This window comes from Nicotiana tabacum, chromosome 24, assembly GCF_000715075.1.
Source record: "Nicotiana tabacum cultivar K326 chromosome 24, ASM71507v2, whole genome shotgun sequence".
Lineage (NCBI taxonomy): Eukaryota > Viridiplantae > Streptophyta > Magnoliopsida > Solanales > Solanaceae > Nicotiana > Nicotiana tabacum.
The window spans coordinates 44,943,251-44,961,055 of record NC_134103.1 but is presented as its reverse complement, the minus strand read 5'-3'; the positions used below and the strand labels follow the sequence as shown (position 1 = coordinate 44,961,055).

At 37.5% G+C, this 17,805-nt stretch overlaps 1 protein-coding gene and 1 pseudogene across 1 annotated transcript; one reads left to right on the top strand and one right to left on the bottom strand.

The window, feature by feature from the left end:
- The first annotated feature begins 2,051 nt into the window (after positions 1-2,051).
- On the top strand, positions 2,052-8,188 carry LOC107762226 (proteasome subunit beta type-7-A). The gene is made up of 9 exons (XM_075247795.1): positions 2,052-2,200; positions 2,304-2,468; positions 6,586-6,727; positions 6,893-6,989; positions 7,088-7,157; positions 7,282-7,386; positions 7,477-7,575; positions 7,718-7,802; positions 7,914-8,188. The coding sequence occupies exons 2-9, from the start codon at positions 2,322-2,324 to the stop codon at positions 7,988-7,990; spliced, it is 822 nt and encodes a 273-aa protein (XP_075103896.1). The 5' UTR covers positions 2,052-2,200; positions 2,304-2,321; the 3' UTR covers positions 7,991-8,188.
- On the bottom strand, positions 7,975-11,981 carry LOC107790160 (glycosyl hydrolase 5 family protein-like; annotated as a pseudogene).
- Positions 11,982-17,805: the final 5,824 nt, after the last annotated feature.

The following is a 17,805-nucleotide window of genomic DNA, read 5'->3' as shown; positions in this document are numbered from 1 at the left end:
AATCATAGCATTTTTGTCTTGAAAAACAGACCCCAGTTTTACATCATCCAATGATGCATTTTCCTTTAGTATTATTGATGAGGATTCTTTTTCCTTTTCTTTTGCTTTCCTTTTTCTCCCTTCAATTGTGTCTAGTGTTTTAAAGTATTGATCTTCTACAGGAATTACACTCTCATTTTCTATTGTAATTTCATAAATCGGAATGTCTTGCTCTTCTGGTATTTCAGAAATCAGCATCAGTTGCTCTTCTGGAACATATGTGGTTCCCTTCAATAATTGTTGATTGTCAATCTCCATTATTACATTACCTTCTTGTTGTTGATCTCTAATAAAGTTTTCAGAAAGTATTTATGATATATCAACAACAAATTTAGAACCTTTGTAGTATGGATCGTTTCTTAAAAGCATCATACATGAAGTAAGTTCTTCATCTTTTGTCACATGTATTCCCTTGCCAGTACCTAGATTGATATTAAGCCATACTGTTGCTTCAAACTTGTTCCTGTCGAACTCCATAACTTGAAAAATCTTATTCACGAATTCGTCAAATGAAGTCCCATCATTTATAAGCAGAAGCTTTATTTTATGATCTAAATACTTGTAATCTGGTGTCCATTTGCCATCGAAAACAATATTCAAGAAATTTGTATGCATCCTGCATTTAATGTACACAAATAATTAGATATTAGGAATTTTATGAGTTTTATATATGAATTCAGAAAGCTCTAGTCTATTATTTGAATCACAGATACTTCCAGTATAATAAGCTGGAAGATTCTGCATTTTTTATATTAATTAAGACAAGTCCAGCATATTATACTGGGGTTAACTTTTTGCACCATTTGATATTTTGTCTTTTCTGGTTTTGAATTAAAAATCCCTCCAGTATTATATGCTGCACAATTTGTATCTTTCACATATGTAATCATAAAAGTTTAGTATTTTATTCACAACATTAGGGAAGCATTAAAAATTTAGATGTGTTTCTTCTGGTTTGAATCACAGATACTTCTAGTATAATTTACTGGAATTTTCTGAGTTTTACATATTAAATTAAGAAAAGTGCAGTATTTTATACTGGTATTTTGTTCTATACCATTTTATTCATTTTTTTTGTAGTAGTTTGAATGAAAGATACTTCCAGTATAATACATTGGACTTTTATGAGTTTTACATATTAATTTAGAAAGCTCCAGCGTATTATACTTATGTTTTATTCTGGTTTTGAATTAAGCACTATAACACCATTTTATGCAGTATTTTTTCTGATTTTGAATTAAAAATACCTCTAGTACTATATGCTGTACACTTTATAGTTTTGACATATGTAATCATAAAAGTCTAGCATTTTATTCAAGACATTAGGAGAACCTTAAAAACTTAGATGTGTTATTCTTATTTGAATCACATATACTTCCAGTATAATCAACTGGACGTTTCTGAGTTTTAGATATTAATTAAGAAAAGTCCAGCATATTATACTAACTTTTTGTTCTGCACCATTTTATGTTATTTTTTGTGGTTTTGAATTAAAGATACCTCAAGTACTATAATATAAATTACTTTAAATTAAATTACATTTATATATTATACAATTAAGCAGAGAATAAAGGTTTTTCATATAAAATTTATAATAATATTAGAACAATACAGATTTTATTAGTTACGATCTGAATTACAAACAAGAAGATATATTATACAATTAAGCACATATTAACGCATCGAAAAAATTCGAGATTAGCACGGATTAAAGCATTGAGATCAAACCAGAAAATTCGAAGAATCAGAAGAATAATTGAGAGCTTACTTCAATCTGTAGATTATGCCGCAAGATAAATAGAGTGTGAGGTCGTATTGCGTAAATTTATAAATAGAGTAGGGATAAATTTAGTCAATAACACTTTTCCGTACTAATTTAGTGGCTAAACAAGGTTGACTTTTGATTATGTGGCTTAATTTGATTGACTAGGAGTAAAAATGGCTATTTATGAATTTTTCGCCTAAATTCGGTGGACTATTTGGGTAACCCAACTGAATAAATTTTGGGCCTTAACCGAAGCAGCCAAGAGTTACCCGTCCATAGCAGATTCACCAGTTATTTTCACAATATCTCCTTTTCTTGTTCTCCAAACCTTGGCTATTTTCACAATCTCTCTTTCCGATTCCGAACTTTGCCTTTTCAGCTCATCATCTGCAGCAAGTAAGTCCCTACTAAGAACTTTAATTTAAGGGTTTTAAGTTTCTTACCGATTCACAGTTCCATTATACTGCATTCCTGTCTTTAACATTTGCTCTGTGGGTAGGTTTTATTTGGAGGTAAAATGACGGCTAAGGCAACAATGGATGTTCCCCAAAAAGGTGGGTTTAGTTTTGATCTATGTAGAAGGAATGAGATGCTGGTCAATAAAGGACTCCGTGCTCCTTCTTTTCTCAAGACTGGTACTACCATCGTCGGCTTAATTTTTCAGGTCCGTTCCCCTTTTTACTTTGCTAAAAATTTCGTTTGGGTTAGTTTTAGTTTGTGTTTTATGTGTCTATTGTTGGATTACGTAAGTTAACCATGCCTCACCCCAAAATTTGTTGGGTCGGCTATATGAATCTCCCATCTGTTCTACATTATTGGGTTCATTTCATTCCAACACTAAATCATTTTCCTTTAAAGGTAAACTAGGGGTTCTCGGAAAACAAAGGATTCTTTTCCTTTTTTTTATAAGTAAAAACAAAGGATTATAACATGGTCTGATTCATACAACCCACCTAACTTGTTTGGGATTGAGGCTTAGTTGTTGCTGTAAGTAGAAACAAAGGATTCTTGATCTCACACAATTTTCATGTAGACTTTTGAAAATATGGAATACGTTACCATAACTGACCATTATTATCTATTAAGTGATCATTATTATCTATATTCCTCCCGAGCTTCAAGACCGGAAAGCTTATTCATATCAACATAATAAACATAGATTTATTCATATCCCAATTCCACTCACTCTACTCAATGTTTTCATTTCAAAGTCTTCTCTTTCTAAGTATGATATGCTCTGTTAATCTGATGTAGCAAGATCGTGAACCTCCTACAGCTTACCACATGTGTATTAAAAATAGAGAAGCTATTTTTCTTGCTAAAAAGTGAGATGTATGCCTCAAGCTGTGAAGCGAACGCCTTATAGGACTTATTTCTTTTAATGTGCTTAAAAATTCAATATGATCAATGATTCAGAAAAAAATGGAAAAAATAAAAAATAAGCGAGAGAAGCTACATTGATGAAAGTTGTGGTCAAAAGGGAGAGAGGATCCGGCATGAGGGGAAAGGCTGCTGCTTTTTGCAGATTAGGACACGCACTTTGCTTTTCCTTAAATACATAAATAAACAGAGAGAATTTTAAATGATCTTATGATGGAAACACCTCTTATTAATTGGCTAAGGTAAAAAATGAAGTAAAAATTTGAAGGCCTCACTCAAATATGGGCACTCCTTGTAATAAGGGTGTTAAAGCGTCAGACCAAAACCATACAGGTGAAGGCCTCACTCAAGAAAGATAACTCCTCAGCATAGTTTCACCTCTGCCATGCATAAGGCATGTTGGCAATGCCTCTTGCATTGTGGTGTGCTTATATAACACTGCTCAGACCTAATTTAGTGCAAAGGAATTTATTATATTTACAGAGCAAAAAAGAGAGAGCGAATTTTGTTCTCCTCATCTGGCAATTCAGAGATGTTTGGAATCTAGCACATAAGTTGTGAAATGAGAACCATTAAGAGCAAAGATGTTTTAACATTATAGTGGTCCAAGCTTACCTTGGTTTCGTTTGACTACATTCATAAGAAATTCTTCTCAATATAGTGTTGTGCTTTAGTTAAAATAGCAATAGAATCATATGACATCATAGAGATCATACAATTTGTTGAAATTAATTATACTGTAATAGTTCAACATAATCAGCAACTGACTAGAGCGTACAATATGGTGACTCTTGAGCTGGTTGCTTGTATGATCTGCATTCTTTTGCGTTGCTAAATAATTTAGTTCATCCGACCAGAAGTTTGACATCAACACTACTGTGAAAAAGGAGGAAAAAACATATTAGAATGTCATTTAATGCTGCATGGATTTCCTTGTAAGTTCTTGGTCAAAAAAATGTATTTCGTTTAATAGTCTAACCATACGCATGAGTCGTCTGCAATCTGTGTTCTTTTTAGGCTGAATACATATTTTGCCCCCTGGGCTTGAGGCCTTATTCTTGTGACAACCATGTCAACCACGGGTAACCTTTTACACACTCACAATTGTGTCTGAGACATACCACTTTTGACCAGACCACTCCTTCTTGGAGATTGTATCACACTGGCCAATTAAAGCATGACACGTGTCATAGCTCAAGGAAAAAAAATATCTAATTTGCACCCCAAATGGCCAAAAAAAAAGAAAAATTTAGAGTAGAAAAACATAAATGAATCCCCTCCCCCACCCACCTCCTCTTCTTCCAAACCCCACTTTTGATCATCTTCTCCACCTCCTTCCCCAAAGACAAATTCCAAACCCTCCTCTCCACCAACCCGCTCCTTCTGTTTGCTTACCTCTATTATAGTTAGTTTTAGACCCCATGAAAACTCATCAATAATTCCAAGAAATTCATCTCACCCAAAATCAGAAATACTCAAAAGACTATTTGTTTTTCCAGATCTGTTCATTCAATCAAGAATTGGAACATAGTCCTGTTTTCTTCTCAAAAAGTCGTGTTTCTGGTAAACAAAGAAAAATAAGTAAAAGATAAAATTCATCTTCCAAATCTAGAATTGTGATAATACAGAGGACGAAGATCTTTCAAATCTTGCCGGTGAAAATGGTGGATTCATCGCTGTCGGATTTTGGCCTCAGTAGCTTCGTCGCTGATTGATTTTAATGGCCGAATAGTAGTTATAGAGGAGCCTACTCACTTACCAATCATGCCTATTAATTATGCATGGACTTTGATCTTATTTATTAACACCAAGAATCTGATCTTTCAAAAAAGAAAAGAATTTAAAACTTTTGCATCTGAAAGTTGAAGAAAGAAGGGAATATGACATTATGGTATTTTTGAAGGAGGACGGTTGCGTAAATAGACGGTGGCCGGTGGTCTTGATGGAAGAGGGCTAGCGTTAGGGAAGAAGAAATTAAAGAAAATAAGGAAAATAAAAGAAAAAATTGGAAACCAATAAAATTTTGACACATGGCACTTAATAAGGATTGGGGCCAATATTTACCGATTGTATGCGCTCATTTTTTTTTGTTAAACAAGTGCGCACCACCTGGAAAAAATGATTTGTATCTAAGTTGCTCGGACTCGGGTGCGGGTATCCGATACGGGCACGGATCCGAGTGTCGGATTTGGCAAAATCTAAATTTTAAGATTCGGGAGTGCGGATCCAGATATGAATACGGGTGTAGGGATTCAACTATGAAAATTCAAAATTATAAAAAATAGAGCTATAAAGAGAAAAAGAAAGCCATCAAGGCCTTCCACCAACTCTTCATCGCTGCTACTGTCTACCAGAAGTCCGAAATCAGAACACGACCCCTTGCATTCTTGGTTTTAGGTATCCGAAGTTAGTTGACCGAATCCGGGACGTATCCCGCACCCGCACCCGTCCCATGTCTTGACAAGTGCGGCACCAAAAACGAAGAGTCTGCGCAACTTAGGTTTGTATTAGACACATTTTGAAAAGGTTGGGTATGTAAAGGGTTGCCGTGTTCGATAGGTGTGTACATGGATTTGGTCTCAACATTAGGGGTAAACTATGTATTCTGCCTTCCTTTTACTGTAAGATGCTAGTGTAGAAAACTGAAGCTTAGTTCTGTTTGTGCTTTCTTCAGTCGGATTAGAATTCATCTACATACATTACCAAACGCCATAGTTGATTTTTTTAAATGATGAAATCCCGCACTTTTGAGTTTTGGTCAGTTGCCTAGCAAGAGAGGAAATTAGGTAGGGACTATGCATATTTTTCTACTTAAATAGCAGGAAGCTTGAGGAAAAGCTGTTGATGAGGTCGCAAAGCAGAAGGTAGTCTTTCAAGATCCAGAAAAGAACATCATACTTATTGAGAAAATAAAGACGGGCATCATGATGTAGGTCATTGTCTGGAATTGAGACCCGGTAGTTTCTACTTTGTGGTATTAACTTCATTCAACTGATTATACTTCTCGGTTTAGTTTAACTATCTATAAACACATTTAGGTTGTCTTCCAGAGAATGAAATTAAAATAGTAATGCTGATAAAAAACTGAATAAGAGTTATTTGCATTTCAATGAATAGTACTTCTCAAAGATTGCTGCTTCTTCACATCTTTCTCTTCTTTCCCTCTTCTGTTGTTTTTATGGACAATTTGGCTTTTATCTGTAGTGCTCTTATTGATTTTCCATGAGCCCTTGCATGATGAATCAGCAGACCTTGGAAATAGTGCCTAATTGACATATTATAACATGCTTGTTAGAAAATGTGACATTTTGGGGTTACTTTATCTGTTCGATTATGCACAAGTCATGCAGAATCTGGAATCGTAGCCCTTAATCAACTTCTTGAGCATGATTCTTGTTCAGGATGGTGTTATCCTTGGAGCGGACACACGGGCAACTGAAGGGCCAATTGTTGCAGATAAAAACTGTGAGAAAATTCATTACATGGCTCCTAATATATATTGCTGCGGAGCTGGGACAGCTGCTGATACAGAGGCGGTTACTGGTAATGAGCTTTATATACGTATTCTAGCAGTTTTTGGAAATTGTTTGCAATAGACCTTCTCCTTTTAAGTTTCCAATCCGGTTCTCTCTCTCTCTCTCTCTCTCTCTCTCTCTCTCCCCGCTCTATGTCATCTCTTAATGTTAATTTAGAACTGTTATTCTCTAGACATGGTCAGTTCCCAGCTGAAGCTTCATAGGTTTCACACTGGTCGTGAATCCAGGGTTGTGACAGCTCTTACTCTTTTGAAGTCTCACCTTTTCAGGTAAAGCTTCTATTGTTAATGTTCCTAATAGGCATAGTAGTGTCTTCGAGTGCATTAAAAAATCAATCCTAGAAGCCTAACTATGTTCTCTTTACCAGCTACCAAGGCCATGTCTCAGCTGCTTTGGTCCTTGGTGGTGTGGATGTCACAGGTCCCCATCTGCATACTGTAAGTAGTCTTCACATTTATATTTGTGTATTAGTATGTATATAAATGTATGTGGGCGTGTGTGTATATATTTTTCCGCATTGTCATCAAAGTTCCACTATTTGGTCAATCGATCGCCTCTCAGATTTATCCACATGGATCAACTGATACTCTGCCATATGCCACAATGGGCTCTGGTTCCCTCGCAGCAATGGCTATCTTTGAGTCAAAATACCGGGAAGGGATGAACGTAAGTTTGTTTCTTTCAGCTAGAATACTTTGCTGCATTTGGCTGGTAGATGTATTATGAATCCTGAATGTTGAGGGGAATTTGTTGCAGAGGGATGAAGGGATAAAGCTAGTAGCAGAGGCCATATTGTCCGGAGTATTCAATGACCTCGGTAGTGGCAGCAATGTTGATATCTGTGTGATAACAAAGGTCAGCTTTCCTTTAAGTGAACCTAACGGGGAAAAAAAAGCTCTCTTTCTAGCGATAATGACAAATTTTCAGTGTAGAATGCATAACACCATTTTTTGTTTTTTATAGCATGTGGCTTCTAAACTCTTATCTTGGTTGTTAGGGAAACACGGAGTACTTAAGAAACCATTTGTCGCCTAATCCCCGCACCTATCCACAAAAAGGTTACTCGTTCCCCAAAAAGACTGGTTAGTGTTCTCAGACTTGTCAACATGCAATGTAATAGAGCAACTATCATGGTAATTTGACTTCTGAATGGAATTTTGCTAATGCGTCGGCTGGAATTCTTTGGCTTGCAGAAGTTCTCCTTACAAAGATTACACCATTGAGAGAGATTGTACAAGTGATTGAAGGTGGAGATGCCATGGAAGAATGACTTGTATTGCAATGATAAAATCCATTTGTGAACTATTAGAGTGTCCAACAATTCCATGAGTATTTAAGTGTTGAAAAATCTTCAATTGCATGTCTAAATGAAGTACTCTATGTTATCAGATGTAGCTTCCGAAGAAACTCCTTGCTAGAAAATGAATGATTGGCTTGATTTGAAGAAAGGATTTTGTTGTTTTTGTCACCCTTGTGCTGTCAATAATTTTGAACCACTGACTTCCAGGATCACATGTTGTGTCATTTGTGCTCAAACACTTGCATGTTTGTGTGACAATAACATTGTTGGAATCAACATCCAAGCAGACACTAGTAGCATCTTGTAGCTTAGAAGACAGGTGCATCTTAGAGTCCGAGATGGTTTCCCATTTTGAGCTGTCATCACTGCATGTTATACCAAGTTTTGCTGGCTCCCCAAGCTCATCTGCTTGCAGGCAAAAGTAAGTTCCGATGACTGTCTGTTTTTTGGGGAGCATAGCTCCATGCTGCAGCCTCAGAGCAATGGCTGCAGCAATGAGGTTCTTCGAACACAAAGCCCCGTCTTTGGATGGAAAATCACTTTATGGAGACGAGTCTCGGTATATCCTGGTCCTGCATTTGAACCAAGGTAAATGCTTAGTTCTTTTTTCATAGATAACTTTTAACAATTATGTTATCCTATGTTGCTCGGACTTTTCAAAAATGTTGCTAGATTGTGTGTCGGATCCTCCAAAATTAGTGCATTTTTGGAGGATCTGACACGGGGGACGGGGTGAGAGCAACATTTTTGAAAAGTCAGACCAACATAGATGTTACCACTTCAGCTTATACCTTGGAATGGCGAGCGAATGGCTGAGATTCTTTCCAGAAAGCTTGAGTTCCTGATATCTCGCCAGTTCCAATCTAAAACCCCATAGTACTCATTGAGCCCCACAACCCCATCTCTCAAATAATAGCTCCCAACAAGTGTCCAGAGTGCCCAATCAAAGTCAAGTTCAGCTGCCAGTCCAAGAAAGCAATTGAAATACCTATTGTCATTCACATTAGTGCCTCTTTGATCCACTCCAAACTCGCTCACAAACAATGGGTAGCCTTGTTCTAACACAAATGTTCCTTTGCTCACCATGTCATTTAACACTACTCCGCATGCTTGGTTTGGATTGTCTCCTGACCAAGTATCTCCATCTGTGAAACCATATCGATGAATCTCGTAAACTAGCTTGCCACTGAATGTCAAGTTTACTGGTCTTTCGTGCAAGAAAGAAAGATCCTTGTCGAAACTTAGGCCGGATAGTATAACAAGAACATTGGGATTAGCTGCATGCACTGCTTCAGCTCCTTTCTGCATGTACCTGGCTCAACAACCACCACTTTAATTGGTGAACCATAGCAACAAATATAAATTTTTGAGTTAGTGCATGTAGCAATCAGGCGCGGTAAAATGTTGGAACATAAACTGCATTCATGGTGATGTGTTGGAACTTAGTCCAATTATATACATTGTTTAGATAATTTTCAACTATGTAGTGCTTGCTGCAACGGAAGTCATTTTCAGGAAAATATTTATAGGTAGATTTTCAACAATGTTTAGAAGATTTTTCATTTTTGATAGATTGAATAGTGGTGTATATACCTGTACCAATCATCAGCATTTTGTAGAAGTCCACGAAGTTCATTTCTTAAGCTCATGCCTACTACGTTGTTAGTACTCTTGAAAATAGTGGCTACTTTGGTAAGGCCTTGGACCCAGAGGTCAGGGTCAAAGTACTCATCTCCAAAGAAGCCATTCCCATCAAATCTGCTGCAGCACCACCCAGGCTTGCTTATGTGATTATCTAATATCATCATTACATTGTTTTTTGCAAGGCTAGCCACCACTGCCTGTCATATATTCCTATTGTTAAATGGATAATAATTGGACATACTACATATGGTAAATGAAAAGAGTATTGAAATAAGAAAATTAGCTAATGGAGGAAAAACTAAACGTCTCAACAAGAATGACACTGTTACTAACTATTTCAGAATATATTTTTTTCTGATGATAAGTTTACAATAATTTTAATTATATAAAATTGTGATTTACAATATATATTTTGTGTAGTTTTTAAGTAAATGCATGAATGTTGTTTTTAAAATATAAAGTATCAACCTATAGATCAACACTGAAACTTAGATGGATTAACTGTCATATTTTGCACTATGTCATTATTTTGGAACGGAAACAGTACATTTAGGTTGTTTATCATCCAATAAAATTACAATTTTAATTTGTGTTGGGATTGCTCTACCTGATCAACTGAACCTAGATCTAATTACTTTTTAGGTTGCACCTTTTTTAAGAAATAAAAAAGGAGTAGTGGCGTGCAAGAACAGTTGATATTTGTTGGGGGTCACCATCAGTACAGCGTCATTGGTACATAAGCTACTTAAAGATAAGATAGAATAAAACAAAACGGATTGAATCAGCTATTATAAAATAATTTTTAAGATTCCAAACAAATCCGTTTCAGGCTCCCAAGTGAACAAATAGAGTAAGTAGCTCAAAGAAACATTTCTCTATTTGATACTTTTCCAAAAGTAGATATAATATCAAGTTTTAGGAATTACAGAGCTGCACAATTATCCATATTCCTATGATATTAGGGTGGTGATAAATACTATCTTTATTGTCAGTGGCCAATGAAAGAGATAAGAATACATTCCTTAGCTATGATATAAATAAAATCTAAATTCGATCTTTACCAAAGGTTTGATAATAAACAAACTTTGACACGCATAGTACAGAAATTAATTTAATGAGCATACTTATATAAAAATGATATATTTACAATTCCGCAAGTACAACTAACTACAAACAAAAAAAAGTTCAAGATACTCTTTCACTCAAACAATTTAAACAATTTAGTTGGTCTGTGAAATATTCGACATTTTAAAAGGAACACGAGTTGAATTTTGATAGGTTTTAAATGATTGGAAAAATCCATTAAAATATTCTTTTTGATCTCTTTATAAAAGATTACACTGGATCTATATTATTATACAGTGATCGCAATGATGGAAAATGACATCGATCCAAAAAGTGAAATGTGGATAATAATTATGGGATGGAAGGAATATCTACTTTCGGCCCAAGTCTTCCATCAACATAGAATAAAGCTAACCGTATTTTTCCTTTTTTCCGGAGCTAACCCTACATAGTTGATAAACTTAATAAACTAGGTGCCCCCATTGAAATGTGACTTCTAACAACTTCTATACCTACAATTTATCTTATATTTCTTAACTTCTTGTTTGAGCAAGAAAAAAGATTTGCGTAAGTCACTAGTCAAGCAACAAATCATCAATCATCTAGGAACAGATGAATTTAAGTTCTATAAATGATAACACAATTAGGTAACTTATAAGGTAATTACAGATAAATTTGTGTCTTCACAAAAATGATAACTAATCTTGAAATATATTGTTGACGTAAAAAATTTTTTATACAGTTAGTGTAACTTAAATTCGGAATGCAAATTTGTTACCTGGTAAGCATCGAGGACAGAGAGATCAACAATGGAAGGATTGTTAGCTTGAAGACCAACAATGGAACCAAACAGTCCAAGGTTCTTGAAAGATTGTCTTACAGTTATTGATCCCAAAGAATCATTAGTAAACAAGAAGAGAGGCCAAGTAAGTCTAACACAATTAACAAAATAGCTTGAGAAATTGCATCCACTGGCTGTTGGTTTAGCCCTTCTGCCACCATAACTTCCATATGTGACACCCAATTTATACATGCCAGTTTCACTATTTGCCCTGTTGAGTTCACAATCCATCTTGAATTTGTGTATAGTGGCTGTGATGAAACAGTAACATGTTGGCTGCTGATCAGAAGAAATAGAAATAGATGAATGTTGAGGGAAGAGGACGATGATGGCGACTTCCACATATTTTACTAAGTCTTATCTGTTGTTTTTAGGACTCTCGGGCCATTTGCCTATGGGGAGATGACTATTTATAGCTAAGATCAAATGAATCGATAAAAGAAAAACTATCACTTTCAAATTAATGAGATAATATGGGTTTTATAGTATTACTATACGTGTCGTGCGTTACATGTGTATCGTATGTCTAGTACATACTTTTTGAAATATATAAATAATATCAAAACATAATGAGTAATTAAAATTTTAAAAGAAAAAAGTACAAGCTGAAATGGATGAGCAGTAAGCCTATTCAAATGATTTTGTCGCCGATCAAAATTATAGTTTGTAGGCTGTACACAACTAATTCAATTGGTATAACCTTTTTCTTACGTAATTATTCTAATATATTAAATATTCTAGTTGACAGCTTTCTTATATTTTGAATTTCAACAAAACATAGTTTAAAATGTGAATATGAGCAATATAATTGGTTATGCTTGATGCTTCACGTCTTAAAGTTTGTAACCGTTTTCAACAAATTGTAGCCTCCTTTATAATCGCATATATATTAAGAAGCTTTTGATTAAGATATTTGTAACGATCTGACCAGTCGTTTAGAGCTTTAGCATTTCGTTCAGTAGTTGAAGGTCTCGAGAAACTTCGTATTGTGTATTATGACTTGCATGTATGGTCGGTTTCGGTTTTCGGGCAATTCGGGATTGATTTGGAAGAATGATTCTTGTTTTAGAAACTTAAGTGGTAAGAGTTGGCTAGAGTTTGACTTGTAGACGACTCCGGAATGGTGTGACGATTCTAATAGCTTCGTATGGTGATTTTGGACTTAGGCGTATATCCGGATTTGGATTTAGAGGTTCGTAGGTTGATTTGATGTGGCGAAAGTTAGAAAGTTGAAGGTTTGGAAGATAGAGAGATTTGATTGGGAGTTGACTTTATTGATATCGAGTTCGAATTGTGATTCCGGGAGTTGGTATAACTCCGTTGTGTCATTTGGGACTTGCATGCAAAATTTGAGGTCATTCCGAATTGATTTGATATGATTCGGCGCGAGTTGTAGAAGTTGAAAGTTCATTAGATCGTTAGGCTTGAATTGAGGTGCGATTCATATTTTTGATATTGTTTGATGTGATTTGAGGCCTCGAGCAGGTCCGCGTTGTGTTATGGGATTGGTTGATATGTTTGGAGAGGTCTTCGGGGTCTCGGGTATGTTTCGGATGGGCGTAGGCCATTTCTTCATGTTTTGGAGTTGCTGGTTTTCTGATGTTTTATAGTTCATCGCGTTCGCGTGAGGACGAACGCGATCGCGAAATGCATCTGTGGTGGCAGAGGATTTACTCATCATGTTCGCGAGTTGGTCATCGTGTTCGCAGAGCCTGGGGAAAGATGGTCATCGCGTTCGCTACCCTTATGTCGCGATCGCGTAGAGATAGAGCTAGAGCTAGAGGGGCATCGGGGGATTGGCCATCGCGTTCGCGTGAGTTGGGTCGCGTTCGCGTAGGTCAGTTGAGACGATGGGTCGCGTTTGAGGGCTGCAGATCGCGTTCGCGTACAGGTAATTTTGGTAGCTTATGTTTTGTGCTTCGCGGTCGCGAGACATTTTCTGCGATCACGAAGAAGAATCCCTCGGCAGATTATATAATACTTTATCACGAAGGCATTTGTTATTTTATCACTTTTTGAGTTAGAAAGCTCGGATTTGGGCGATTTTGGAGGGAATTTTCACGTTTTGGATTGGGGTAAGTATTCTTGACATGAATTTGGTTATATTTTATGATGTCATCTTTGTTTTTATCATTTAATTAGTGATTTGAATTGGAGAAATTGAGAATTTTTGTAAAAACTTTATAAATATAATAATGACTTGAAGGCCAATTTAAGGTCAGAATTGGATGATTTTGGTATGGTTGGACTCGTATCGTAATGGGTGTTCGAATTTTGTGAGTTTTGTTAGGTTTCGAGGTACGTGCCTAGGGTTGACTTTTTAGTTTTCATTAAAGATCGAAACTTTATTATCCAGAATTATTTTCTATGGCATTTATTAATGATATTAAGTTATTTTTGCTAGATTCGAGCCGTCCGGAGGTTTTTTACATGGGAAGGTCTTTTGAGAGCATTGATTTAGCTTCTTTGAGGTAAGTATCTTGCCTAACCTTGTGTGGGGGAACTACCCCTTAGGATTTGGGTTGATTGTATTTTTTGGCTTATGTGGAAGGCGTGTACATGAGGTGACGAGTGTGTGCCCGACTTATATGTGGCAAAATTGACCGGTTTAGACTCTTAGGTTACTTTATGCATTTAATTAGAAGTTGTTATTACTTGTTACATCTTTCGTTGTTGAATTCATTCTTATATGCTTAGATTGTAGTCGTTATTTCATGCTCTAGCTTTCATTGCCGAGTTTACTCTTATGTGTCTTAATTGAAGTTACTATTATATGCTATATCTTTCATCGTCAAGTTTATTATGATTTAACCAAAGTTGTTAGTACATGTTCTATCCATCGTTGTTGAGTTACTCTTATATGTATTCAATTGAAGTTGTTAGTATACGTCATGCCTTTCATTGTTAAGTTCATTCATAAGCAAGTGATGAAAGGTTGATTTATTGCGAGTTATTAACCTGTTTTAGTTGAAGTTCTAGTTTTATGGTGTATCCTTCTTTGTTGAGTTATTTTCCGTTTTATTCTATTGTTATTGAGATTCTTGTTCACATCGTGGTTGAGCCGTGGGCTATGTGTTGTGTGATATCGGTATTGTTGTTTCAGAAAGGTTGTGGCCTATGGGCACTTATGGTACGAATTGATCTGTCGTGTTATTGGGATGTTAGAACATGTGTGTGTGTGGATTGGTTGTTGCAATGCAGAGCATAAGGGTGTCATCTCACTCTTGTTGATTATGCAGAGTGATACGGGTGGCTATTATGCAGAGTGATACATGTGGCTATTGTGATGATTGTCTGGGCGGAGCAATAAGAATAGCTATTATGATATTATCAATGCGGAAAGACAAGGGTGACTATGTCAGAGATGATATGTAACGGCCTAGGGGTATAATGTTGATGATATTCGTGTGATGGTGTTATTTTACTTGTGTATGTCATGCACCTTACGTGACTTGTTGTGTTGTTTTTAATGAACTACTCGATGTCTTTGATATTACTTGTTGACTTGGACCGTAATAGTACACTCGCACAAGCATACACCGTAGCATGTCGTATACACCAGTTCAGGAGTATAAAACTAGACATTCATTGATCATGCACATGTATTCTTGTATCATTTGCCTCCACTGTGATATTGGGCCTATGACCATGCCGGACGGATTGTGATAGTGAGCCTGTGACTACACCGAGCGAATTGTGATAGTGAGTATGTGACCACGTCGGACGGATTGTGATAGTGAGCCTGTGACTATACAGGGCAGATTGAGATATTGGCACGTGAGTTGTCCATTCGGTTGATAATAATGTGGGCACGAGGGGCCATGAGCACATGATTTATGATTTGGGACTTGTGACTTGTGATTTAGAGACGAGGTATCTCAGAGTAATTTTATTGTGAAACTTGTGCTAGAACGGCTTGATTATTCGGTTGTCACTTGTTTACCTTATTTGGTTTCATTGGTACTTTAACAGTGTTCTGATTACTTTGATGTTTTTATCACATGTTTATTCCTTGTTGCCATTTACGGATTCTTGCTTCAATTATTAGCTTTATACTTATATACTGCACAGGTTATTATGACTAGTAGGTGTGTTTACTGTACCTCGTCATTACTCCACCGGAGTTAGTCTTGATACTTATTGGGTACCGACCGAGGTATACTCATACTATACTTCTGCACATTTTTATACAGATCCAGGTATCGGAGATATCAGACTCAGAGAGAGTTAGCTTCTTGATCGCAAGGATTCAAGGTAGAGCTGCTTGGTAGTCACAGTCCCTTGAAGTCCTTTTCCTTTTGATTGTACTGTTAACTCGTTATTCAAACAACATTGTATTTTGTTTTTGAGATATTTCTTTGTATTCAGCCAGAGTTCGTAACTCTGTATTTCCTAGTCTTGGGAGGATTGTTGTGATTATTTCCACGTAGGCTTATGTCACATTTATTTCGGTATTTATATTAAACTCTGTTATAAATCATTATGCTTAACTGGTTTAACTGTTGTACGTAATCGGCTTACCTAGTCATGAAGACTAGGTGCCATCACGACGCCTTAGGTGGGATTTTGGATCGTGACAAGTTGGTATCATAGCTCTAAGCTCATAGGTTTTATGAATCACGAGCAAGTTTAGTAGAGTCTTGCAGATCGGTACGGAGACTTCTGTGCTTATCTTCGAGAGGCTACAGAACTATAAGGAAAATTCCACTTCTTTCATTCTTATCATGTGGATTCATTACTTTCAGAGTTTGAGCCTTTATATTTCTATTCTCTTACAAATAGTTAGGACACTCACTACGAGATCATCTAAGCAGACACATGCGCCCTCTGCTAGAGCCGCAAGAGGCCGGGGCCGAGTTAGAGGTAGAGGAGGGGCATGTGCCGCAACTAGAGCACCTTCCAGAGAAGCACCCGAGGAGCCACCGGTAGCTCCGGTTGGGGGACAGGCATCGGAGGCGCCTGTTGCTACCCATCGACTTCAGGAGACTTTAGCACAGTTCCTAAGCATGTTTGGTACATTGGCTTAGGCGCGATTGATCCCAGTTGCACCAGCTACTTTGCAGATTGGGGGAGGAGCTTAGACTCTCGCCGCCTATACTCTAGAGCAGCAGGCTTATATTGGTCAGGATCCGGGTGTGATGCCAGTACAACCTGTTATTCGGGTTCAACCTGAGGTCAGGCCAGGTGCATCAGAGGAGGAGCAGAAGAGGCTTGAGAGGTTCAAGAAGTATAATCCACCTACTTTCAGTGGAACCGCTACTGAGGATGCACATGGTTTTCTGGAGAAGTGTCACCGTATTCTCTGCACCATGGGTATTGTGGAGGTGAGCGGAGTTGCTTTTACTATATTTTAGCTGTTATGAGCAGCGTATCAGTGGTGGCAGGCTTATGAGGAGGGTAGGCCAGCTGATGCAACACCACTCACTTGGACTCAGTTTTCAGAGATATTTTTGAAGGAGTTTATTCCCCAGACCTTCAGGGATGCGTGGCACATAGAGTTCAAGCATCTGCACTAGAGAATTATGATAGTTTCGGAGTACGCCATCAGGTTCAGCCAGTTGTCCCGACATGCACCTACCTTGGTCCATATAGTTAGAGAGCGAGTTCACAGATTTATCGAGGGGCTCAGTTATGGTCTTAGATTCAGCATGGCTCGGAAGTTGGAGACTGATACTCCATTGCAACAAGTTGTGGAGATTGCTAGGAGGTTAGAGCGTATTCGGGGTGAGGAGAGGGAGGATAAGGAGGCCAAGAGGTCTCGAGTTCTAGAGGATTTACTAGATTCTACTCTTCAGCTATGACCCATCACGGCAGAGGCTCAGGCGGTCAACCAGTCCAGTCCGCACTTCAGACTACTCGTGGTGCTCCAGCTAGTCAGGGACCTCAGGGTACTCATATGGGGCAGCCATCTTTTAGTGCACCACCTGCATGGGGTTCCTATAGCGGTTATCCCAGTTATACAGCACAGATTCAGTACCAATAACCTCACCCGCAGAGGGGTTGTTATGAGTGTGGCGATACTAGGCACATCATAAGGAATTGTCCCAGACTCAGGAGAGGTGGATTCCATCAGGGCACTCAGGCTATGGGCTCCATTCCATATGCTACTCCACATGCACATCCAGCTAGAGGTGGAGGACGAGCAGGTAGAGGGCTTCCTAGAGGTGGAGGATGAGCGGGTAGAGGGTGTCCTAGAGGGGGAGGCCCGACCCATTGATATGCTTTCCCTTGGAGG